This window comes from Loxodonta africana, chromosome 22 (assembly GCF_030014295.1).
Source record: "Loxodonta africana isolate mLoxAfr1 chromosome 22, mLoxAfr1.hap2, whole genome shotgun sequence".
Taxonomy (NCBI): domain Eukaryota; kingdom Metazoa; phylum Chordata; class Mammalia; order Proboscidea; family Elephantidae; genus Loxodonta; species Loxodonta africana.
In genome coordinates, this window is record NC_087363.1 from 30,132,838 (window position 1) to 30,144,019 (window position 11,182).

Below are 11,182 nucleotides of genomic sequence, written 5' to 3' on the forward strand. Positions count from 1 at the left end.
CTGGTAGATTCGAACTGCCGACCTTTTGGTTAGCAGCCGTAGCTCTTAATCACTACGTCACCAGGGTTTCTACTCTATCTATAGGGTCACTGTAAGTCAGAATTGACTGGACAGCAGTGGGTTGGGTATTACACTGAAGACCTATTTTACTTATGAGCATGTAAGAATTGAGATTTTTTAAATAATGCCGGCCACTGCATCCAGCTACTCTACTCATGAGGTTATGACCCAAGGTGAGCCTGAGATAGGAGATGCAGCTCTCCTGCTCCTGCAGTACAAATCAGATCCCACAAGGCATCTCAAGGTATGAGCTAGTTTGAGTGTGGGTCTAAGGTTTAAAGAGTAATTTTGAATATAGGCAAATTTTGCCATGTTTAGAATCAAATTAAGACAAAGCTGTATAGTATTTCCACTTTAAACCAAAAAAACCAAACTCACTGCAGTTGAGTCGATTTTGACCCACAGCGACCTATGCGACAGAGTAGAACTGCCACATGGAATTTCCAAGAAGAACCTGGTGAATTCAAACTGCTGACCTTTGGTGAGCAGCCGTAGCACCTAACCACTACGCCACCAGGGTATCCATTCCATTTTACAGAGAGGTTAAATGGCTTGCCCAAGGTCTTAACTAGCACTGAAACATCTGACTCCTAAGTTGTCTCTTTACTTAAAACTAATTTTTTAGTATCACTACAAAATCTTTTACAATGTTTACTGTGGACACATTTTCAATTCAGTTTCCGGGATCCAGATGACTCAAGCAGTAAGATAAAATACCCATTTCAATTGCATCCCCATTTTTATTTCTTTTGATAAATTGCCAGGGTTTTATGACATTGCTCTGAGGCCCAAATAAGGAAGAAATTCCCCAGTCACTCATTCCTTTAAGGAAAACTACTCTGGTTATCACTTTCAAAAATCAAGTTTAAACATCAAATAAAAAACGAGGAATGTTCTATTTTAAAAAGGTGAAGGGCGATGGTATCTTTTAAAATGTCAATGTCATAAAAGACAAAAAAAAAAAAAAAAAGGGGGTTGTTGATATGTTCCAGATTAAAGGGAGCGAAAGAGGTAGCATAGTGGTTAAATGCTACAACTGCTAACCAAAAGGCCGGCAGTTCGAATCCACCAGGCACTCCTTGGAAACTCTATGGGGCAGTTCTACTCTGTACTACAGGGTTGCTATGAACCGGAATCAACTCGATGGCAACGGGTTTGGTTTTGTTTTTTAAAGAGGCATGACAGTTAAATGTAATATCTTACCCCTAGATTGGATTTTGCGTTGGAAAGACTGCTATAAATATTATTACTAGGTCAACTGACAAAAATGGGATATAGATGGTAGATTATTTTATTAATGTAAATTCATAAAGTTGAAAACTACTGTGAAAATACCTACTCCTTACTTATCGACGATCTTTGTTATCCAATGTTTCACATTTATGACAACAGTAAAAATGTACTACCCATTTTGCACATTAACAATGTATGTCTGGCAGTAAAGAATGCTGAGGGCCAAGGCAAAAATAACATTGGCTGTGATGGTTAAGGTTATGTGTCAACTTGGCTGGGCCACGATTTTCAGTGGTTTGGCAGTTGTGGGATGAAGTAATTTGGCAGTTACATAATGATGTATAGGCGGCACTGGGTTGGGTTTTGGTTTTATAATGATGTGGTCATTCTCCATTTTCACATAATGCCATTTTCCGCGTAACAACCTGGTCTTTGGAACCTAACCTGTCGATAAGCGAGTGGTGGGTGTATGTAAAAAAAATCCCTATTCACAACAAAGTATTCATGAACAAAGGGCTGTGATACAGGTAACTTACCCTCAAGTGGTCCAGAAGAAAATGATGTGTATGCAGAGGGAAATAAAGAGATGAAAAAAGCAAATGGGATAAACTGTAAATACGTGAATCTGGGTAAAGGGCAGATGGGCATTCTTTTTCCTGCAGTTTTTCAACTTTTTAAAATTATTTCCAAACAAGTTTTTTAAAAGTTTGTGGATAAAGCCCAAAGTTTGAGTTCTGTAAAAGCATTAGTCTACAACAGCAGTTCTCAAACTTTTTAGTCTTGGAATGTTTTATATTCTAAACTACTCAGGACTCTGAAGAAGTTTTTAGATGGGTTATCGATGGCACAAATTGTTAAGCACTTGGCTACTAACTGAAAGGGTGGTGGTTTGAATCTACCTGCAGGTGCCTTAGAAGGAGCCTGGCGAGCTACTTCCGGAAGATCACAGCCATTGAAAACCCTGTGGAGCACAATTCCACTCTGAAACACATGGAGTCGCCATAAGTCAGAACCAATTCAACTGCAACTGGTATATCTAATATTTATCATCTCAGAAATTTAAACATATCCATTTTTAAACAGAGGTATTAAACTCATTCTATGTCATCATAAATATTTTTAGTAATTTCTATTTTCGAAAATAAGGAATTTAGAGAGATGTTTTACATTTTCTCAAATCTCTTCAATGTCTGACTCAATAGACAACAGCTAGATTCTCCAATCTGCTTCTGCATTCAATCTGTGTGACATCACATGCCATGTAGCCTCTGAGAAACTTTATCGTACACTGAAGAATGGGAGTAAAAAAAACCAAAGGACATCCTAAGTTTGACCCTGAGTCTCACACTTTGTAAACCACAGGTCTACACTAAGCCTCTTCCTACAATGTCGCAAGTGTGACAACTGTAATATATTCTACAATACCTAGCATAGACATTCTGAAGTAACAGAGGGTTATTAGTTTTAAAACCATACCTTAAGCAGAAAGAAACACCCTCCAAGGGTAATAGCTCGTATTTAATCAGACGCCACAATTCAAAGGTAGCTTTTAAAAGTGTTTTAGCTATCTTTATCTCTAGTCAACCGGAGGCTTTGTAATTAGCGACATGAATGTTAGAGACTGGCTTTTATTGATAAATTAATGATGTTCAGAATATAGTAAAAACATTTACAGCATACCATACCCTTGCATTAACAGGACATTTGAGTCTCAAGACTCTTTCACCCTTTGGAATGGAGTTTAAGGTTCGATCTACCAAAAAGGTCTTAGTCTAGTCACTGATTTTGGAGGATTCTGGCTGTCCAATGCTGAAAGATTCACATGATAATTTTTGAAAGGCAAGAATCTTTCAAAAAAGGAGTGGTTACAGCACTGAAAATGACAGAACTGGAATTTCATCAAACTTACTGGTTGTATAACGTGGGTGTGTGTGTACTTGCCTGTCAGTAAATGTCTATGTGGCAAAATGTAGCTTATTCATTGTACCCTGGTAGCAAGACTGTGACAGGTGTGAACTACAGCCCTCGCTATCCTTATTGGTGACTCCCAATATCTACTAAGAAAGAATCTGTTCTTGACTAAATTGGCTTAGATCAGTTGGCAATAGATAGCTAGAACTTGATCCCCTGGGCTCCAATATGCCATTTCTTGATACAAAAATCTGAATAAGAAGGCGAGGAAAAGGAAAGTTCCAGAGGCACCAAAGAAGAGGAAAACTGTTTCACTTCTGCCCTGAGAGGTCTTTGGTTTAACCAACCAGTAACAACCCTAGAAAAGTAGCATTTAACCAGACAAGGGTGAGACTGTCTGGGGGGGGGGAAAAAAAGGTGTCAATGAGGCTTTCATATCTTTATTTCTAAACTGGTTATCACATTTCATACAAAAAAAGCAGATGCCATAGGGAAATGTGAATTTACCTATACCAAAAACCCACTGCCATCGAGCCGAATCCAACTCACAGCGACTCTATAGGACAAAGTAGAAATGCCCCCATAGGGTTTCCAAGGCTGTAAATCTTGACAGAAGCTACATCTTTCTCCCATGAAGCAGCTGGTGGGTTTGAACCACCAACCTTTTGGTTAGTAGCTGAGTGCTTAACCACTACGCCACCAGGGCTCCTGCATTTACCTACAGACAATTAAAAAAGATCAGCTAATTTTTACGAGTTAACACCTTTAAAAATTTATAAGAAGTTATAGGTATATCCTACCCTATGTTTTCACTGAACACAGCTAAAAATTCCTGGAAAGACTGCATAGAGTAACTACCTGAGGACTGAAAAATAAATGGTAGCAGGCAAACCGAAGAAGGAAACCAGAATTCCAAGGGCCAAACTGGTAATAAATTTCCTGTTATGTTTTTTCTCTGCTATCTTTTGGCCTGGCATCAAAAGTTACCTGAAACTCAGAACTGTGCGCCAGGTACAGCAAGAAAGAGCTCAAAGAGAAGTCCTCTATCTCTTGTATAGGAAGTAGAAAGAAGATCCCTTCGGGTAACAGAAAATGAGGGAAATATCCTGGGTTTGATTTGTTTTTTCCATTCTCTCATGCCCAGCCCCCAGGAAATCTTGCAGTGGCAATCCCAGTAGGAGCAGTGGTCACTGGGCAAGCATGTGAAACTCTAAGAGAGGGGAACCATTCTCTCTGATTAGAGGAACTCATCCAAAAAAATCCCAAACACATGGAAAAATCCCCGTTGCTTTTTCACTCTCTCTATCCTTTTGTTACTTAGCCCCAGAGGCAGACAGAGTCATGGGAAGAACACAACAGGGCAGGGAAATTAAGGTCCTGGCTTTCTAGCCAGAAGACAAGGAAAAAGGGGGAGGGCTGGGGAGGCTGACAGTCATAAAGTGCTGAGGGAGATCGCAAAGAACAGGGAGCTCAAGAAAACAATAAGTTGTATGTGAACTCCTAGGCTCAACCCTGAACTATGATGTGTGGACTGGATAACAAACTACTGCGTAGAAAAAAAAAAAAAAAAAAAGTAGAGCACTACCCAAATCCCAGACTAGCCACTACGTGACACATATGGGGGACAAATATGAGTAGTACTGCTAAAGTCTCTGAAAACCGAACTGGCAATGAAACCACAGCCCAGAGAAGGTGGGCAGAAACTTGCAGTTTGAACCTAACCAGGACAAATGCTTGCTAAAACAATAACAACAACGACAACAAAACACAACATTCTCCATATGATTTAAACTAGACCCAGGGTCACACAGCATTACATTCAAAATGTCCAAGGTAGAATCCAAAATTATATACAGTCAGGAAAATCTCAACTTCTCATAATGGAAAAGATAATAAAAGATAACCACCTCAAGATGACACAGATGTTGGATTTATCACACGAAAACTTTAAAGCAGCTATTAAAGCCATACTCCACCAAGTAAAGGGACACACTCTTGAAATGAATGGAAACACAGAAAGCCTCAAGAACCAAACGGAAATTTTAAAACTGAAAAATAACAACAACAAAAAATTCACTGGATGGGCTCAACAGCAAAATGAGCATGACAGAGGAAAAACTCAGTGAACTTGATGACCAATTAATTGAAGGCAAAATGAAAATATTCTCAGATGAAGGAAAAAGAGGCAATTTGCTCCCAGGAAAATTGCTTTAAAATAACTGCTAAAGGAAAATACCCAAGTACATGGAAATTAAAACACTTCTAAACAGTTTACATGTCAAAGAGTAGGTCTCAAGGGAAATTAGACAATATTTTTAACTGAAAGAAAATGAAAACACAACATATCAAAATTTGTAGGATGGGGTATTTAATTTCCCTCACATAGACGGTAACAAAGAGCACTAAATGCTGAAGCTAAAAACAAAAGATCTCAAATAACAATCTAAGGTCCACTTTAAAAAACAAGAAGAAAAGGTACAAAATAAACCCTAAGCAAACAGAAGAATCAGTGAATGAAAACAAAAACAAAAAAATCAATGAAACCAAAACCAGCTTCTTTTAAAGATAATCAAATTGATAAACCTCTAAGCCAGACTGACCAAGGAAAAAAAGGCAAGACACAAACTACCACTGTTAAAAATGAAAGAGGAGATATTACTACATACTCCACATTTATTAAAAGAATAAGGACTATTAAAAATAATTCTATGCAATTACATTCAACAACATAAATAAAACGGAGCAATTTCATAAAACCCATCCAAGGAGGAACAGACAATATTAATAGTCCCATACCTAGTAAAGAAGTCAAATTCATAGTAAAAAAAAAAACTGAAAAAATTTATAAGGAACAGGCCTATAATTATTTCAAACAGGAGCTGTTTTATTGGACTCACAGAGAAAAACTCACAAATTTACAGACACTTCCTCTTTTAATACATACCTGCATTCACTTGGCCAAATTTTAAAGTTAACTAACATGCCATAAAATATACACATTTCCATTAATAGTAATGGAAAAGAATATATACTGTGCTGTATTCAACAAAATTTTTATCAATACACGTTGATCTGATCTTCACTTACCAAAGTAAATCAAAGAGATTCCTTTGTATTAAAAAAAAAAAATTTGCCATCAAGTCAATTCCAACTCCTAGCGACCCTACAGGACAGAGCAGAACTGCCCCACATGGTTTCCAAGGAGCAGCTGGTGGATTCAAACTGCCGTCCTTTTGGTTAGCAGCTGATCTCTTAGCCAATGTACCCCCCAGGGCGCCACTTGGTATTTACAACCAGTGAATTATTAACTATATCATAAGAGCATTATTTGAATAAGTACTCAATGACACATATAATCAGTAAACCAATTGCCATCAAGTCAATTTCAATTCATGGCAACCCTGTATGTTTGAGTAGAACTGTGCTCTGTAAGGTTTTTAATGGTTGATTTTTTGGAAGTAGGCTGCCAGGCTTTTTTTCCTGGGTGCCTCTGGGTGGGCTTAAACCACCAACCTTTCAGTTAGCAGCCAAGTGCACTAACCACTGCATCACTCAGGAACTCCCAATGACACATGTTGTTGCTAGGTGCTGTCTAGTCAGTTCTGACTCATAGTGACCCCACGTACAACAGAACGAAACACTGCCCCATCTAGAGTCACCCCCACCATCATTGCTACGTTTGAGCCCACTGTTGTAGCCACTGTGTCACTTCACCTCACTGAAGGTCTTCTGTTTTTCGCCGACCCTCTACCAAGCATGATATCCTTCTCCAGGGACTGATTCCTCCTGGTAACATGTCCAAAGTATGCGAGATGAAGTCTTGCCAGTCTTCTTCTGAAGAACATTCTGGCTGTACTTCTTCCAAGACAAATTTGTCCATTCTTCTGGCAGTCGATGGTATATTCAATATTCTTTGCCAACACCATAATTCAAAGGCATCAATTCTTCTTCAGTCTTCCTTATTCATTGTTCAGCTTTCACATGCATATGAGGCAACTGAAAATATCACGGCTTGGGTCAGATGCACCTTAGTCCTCAAAGTGACATCTTTGCTTTTTAACACTTTAAAGAAGTCTTTTGCAGCAGATCTGCCCAATGCAATACGTCTTTTGATTTCTTGACTGCTACGTCCATGGGTGTTGACTGTGGATCCAAGTAAAAAGAAATCCTTGACAACTTCAATCTTTTCTCCATTTATCATGATATTGCTTAATCATCCAGTTGTGAAGATTTTTGTTTTCTTTATGTTGAGCTGTAATCCACACTGAAAGCTGTAATCTTTGATTTTCATCAGAAGTGTTTCAAGTCCTTCTCCCGTCCAGCAAGCAAAATTGCGTCATATGCGCATCGCGGGTCATTAATGAGTCTTCCTCCAATCCTGACGCTGAGTTCTTCTTCATATAGCCCACTTTCTCAGGTTATCTGCTCAGCACACAGAATGAATAAGTATAGTGAAAGAATACAACCCTGACGCACGTTTTCTGATTTTAAACCACTCAGGACCCCTTTGTTCTGTTCAAATGACTGCCTCTTGGTCTTTGCACAGGTTCTGCATGAGCACAATTAAGAGTTCTGGAATTTCCATTGTTCACAATGTTATCCATAATTTGTTATGATCCACACAGTCGAATGCCTTTGCACAGTCAATAAAACACAGGTAAACATCTTTCTGGTATTCTCTGCTCTCAGCCAAGATCCATGTAACAGCAGCAATGATATCTCTCATCCACGTCCTCTTCTGAATCCAGCTTGAACTTCCGGAAGTTCCTTGTCAATGTACTGCTGCAACCGCTTTTGAATGATATTCGGCAAAGTTTTACTTGAGTGTGATATTAATGATATTATTCAATAATTTCCGCTTTCTGTTGGATCACTTTTTTTTAGAATGGTTAAAATCCTACAAAAAACAAAACCATTACCGTCTAGTCGATTCCGATTCATGGCAAGCCTATGGGACAGAGTAGAACTGCCCCATAGGGTTTCCAAGGTTGTAATCTTTACGGAAACAAACTGCCGCAACTTTCTTCTACAGAGCGGCTAGTGGGTTCAAACTGCCAACCTAATGGCTAGCTGTCAAGTGCTTAACCACACCACCAGGGCTCTCATAATTACAACTGAAGTAATCCTTTAAAGCTGTATAAAACTATTTACTATTTAGGCAACACATGAAAAGCGTTAGAGAAATATTATATATGAGATCAGGCCATATGAAACAGACAATTTTCAAATGATTCAACCTAAAACAATATGAAGATTTCTTGTTTTATATACGGTTTAGTGTTCTCAAGAGTGCCAGTCACTTCTACCAGAATGGTATTATAATGAATTGTACTGGCTGGTGGGGACTGAAGTTCACTGAACATTTACCAAGTATGTTTTGAAGATTTTTCATAAGAAAAGTTATTTCCAAATCTAGGATCTGAACATGTACTAGGAAAGGAGTACTTAACATGATTACAGAATCACTGTGCATTTTACTTCTACTTTTCAGGGGACTATTATTTTTAATTCTTAAAAATTTCTTTATGGAAGAAGGGTTAAGATCCGTTAAGGCTCAAAACATTAAAGAGAGAACTAAAACCTACAGAACACAACAAAATTTCTAAGTTCACATCATTTCTTTGCTCAAAACTCTCCAGTGCTTTCCTATCTCACTGAGTCAAAGTCCTTACTATGGGCTACAAGCCATCTCCCACTACTCTCTTCCCAACCCTACTCCAGCCACCCTGGCCTCCTTGCTGTTCCTCAAACATGACAAGCACTCTCCCTCCTTGGTCTTTGTAATAATTGTTCCCTTTACCAGGAATAGGAGACAATGGATGGCAAAAACAAGCATTTGGCTACTTAACCGAAAGGCTGCTGATTCAAATCTACCTCAGAAGAAAGGCCTGGTGATCTAATTCTGACAGACCACAGAAATTGAAAACCCTACTGAGTGCAGTTCTACTCTGAAACACATGGGGTCACCATGAGTTGGAATCGGCTTGATACCAAGTGGCTACTAACAGGAATATAAGGGCATCGGTGATTCAGGAGAATCTTAGCCTTCATGCAGGAGACCTGAGTTTGACTCCTGGCCAGTGCACCTCATGTGTGGCTAGCACCTATCTGTCAGTGGAGGCTTGAGCACTGCTACGATGCTGAACAGGTTTCAGCAGAACTTCAAGATCAAGATGAACTAGGTCCGGAAGTTCTGGGAGGAAGAGAGGCCTACCACTCTACTTCCAAAAATCAGCCAACAAAAACCCTTTGATTCACAACAGTCCAATCCACAACTAACCTCGGGGAAGGTGCAGGACCTGGCAGTGTTTTATTCAGCTGAGCAGGGAGTGGCCAGGGATTGGGGGCCAGCTCAGTAGTTAACAACTACCAGGAGGGATCTCCTCAAAGATAGCCACATGACTCACTTCATCTCCTTCAGATGTCTCTGCTTAATTGTCATCTCAAAGTGGCATTCCCTAACGAATCTATTAAAATAGTACCCCTACTACAAGCCACTATATTTTTTCCCCTAGTTTACTGTCTGTCTTCCCCCAATAGAATATAAACTACAAACAGGAGAGGTCTTTGTTTTACTCCCTGCCATATACCTAGATCGTTAGAGCAACAGCTCTCAAGAATCTTAACAAAATGCTGCATAAAGACAACATATATGCCTCCAATTAAAACTTTTGCCACATACGACAAAAAAGCAAAAACAAAACAGTTTGGAGCTCTACACTCTGCTCCTTAGAATGAAACAACTGATTTTGATTTGGGGAAAATATTTTATTTTTGACAAAATATACTAATGAATGGTTAAATTCTAACCATTAACGTTAAGTGCACGCACGCTGCAATTCTGTCGTTTTGGAATGCTCTGGTTTATCACACCGGATGTTAGCTTGGCCATTTCCCTACGAACCAAGAAACTCTCGCGAAAAATTCTTAAGGGGAAAGGGGGGCGGTTACCATAGGGACCATAAATTGTGCGAGTCCAAACTTAAAAGCAAAAAGAAAAAGATACAGAAACCAGAATCAAGAGTGTTTCCCTCCTAGAAACAATGGGAGAGAAAAAAAAAACTCGCAAAAAAGGCTTGTACCCTCTTTCTTGGCACCAGGTGGGGGTATGAGGGCTCAGCCTGGGGGCGCAAGGGGGCGTAAGGTTTGAGAGGGTGAGGCCGGAACTACGAGTAGCGTAGCGGTGGTACACCGACCACCCTCCTCTCCACCGATTTTCTCTCTGGAGAAAAGAGAAAGGTGACGCGCCAACCCTCTCTAAAAGGTTTGGGGGAGGGTTGATGACGACAGACCCCTCCCCTTCGCCCAGGCAAGCCCAGGCCCCGCAGGACTCCCCAGTCTCCGGCTCACCCGGCTCCCGGTTGATCTCGATGTCGAAGTGGCACTGCGGCCGGTCCTGCGCCCCCATCGCGACCGAGGCGGCTGCAAGAGCTACGAGAGACGGGGAGGAAAGCGGTCAAGGCGGGGGCTGCGGCGAAGCCCGCGCCAGGTCGCCTCGCGCCGGCCTATCGCGACAGAGGAGGAGGCCGAGACGGGGGCCCCTCCCGCCCCGGGCCTCCGGGTCCCCTGGCAGCGCGCACACAGACACACGCGAGGGAGCTCTTCACCTGGCCGGCCTCCAGCCTGAGTGGCTCTCCGTGAGCAGAAGAAACAACGCTGCCACCGTGGCCAGAACCCAACGCCACTAACGGACCGCCACCCCCGGGCCCAACCTCCAGGTGCCACGCTAAATACCGCGAGAGTCGGGACAAATGCCGCGAGAGCACAGTCTCGAAGGGGGTGGTTAACCGGAGGGGGCGTGCGCATGGGCGTGCCTGGGCAATCTCGAGGGGCCCCCAGCCTGCCCTTCTGTACCTGCGCCGGTCTTTTTGCCCCGCCCACTTCCCCTACTATTAGAGGGAGACGCCCAGGCGGAGCCTCAGTCGCGCATGCGCTCTCTACAGCATGGTCTTCTTTCCTACCCACCCACCTACGCATT

The 11,182-nt window shown here is 41.2% G+C and overlaps 1 protein-coding gene across 7 annotated transcripts in view; it reads right to left on the bottom strand.

The window, feature by feature from the left end:
- NKTR (natural killer cell triggering receptor) overlaps nucleotides 1–10,919 on the bottom strand; it is a 59,630-nt gene extending 48,711 nt beyond the window's left edge. For 3 of the 7 annotated variants that reach the window (XR_010319027.1, XM_010589904.3, XM_023547832.2), the window contains exons 1-2: nucleotides 10,812–10,919; nucleotides 10,555–10,635 (exon numbers count right to left, since the gene is read on the bottom strand). Coding sequence is in view for 2 of the 7 variants with exons in the window: in XM_010589904.3 (XP_010588206.3) it covers nucleotides 10,555–10,612 (58 nt within the window). In the remaining 5 variants the exon portion in view is untranslated. Of the gene's footprint in view, nucleotides 1–2,192; nucleotides 2,275–6,918; nucleotides 8,102–10,554; nucleotides 10,636–10,811 lie in introns of those variants that run through there. The other 4 variants (XM_064274734.1, XM_064274733.1, XM_064274735.1 and 1 more) reach the window with 3 other exon arrangements.
- Nucleotides 10,920–11,182: the final 263 nt, after the last annotated feature.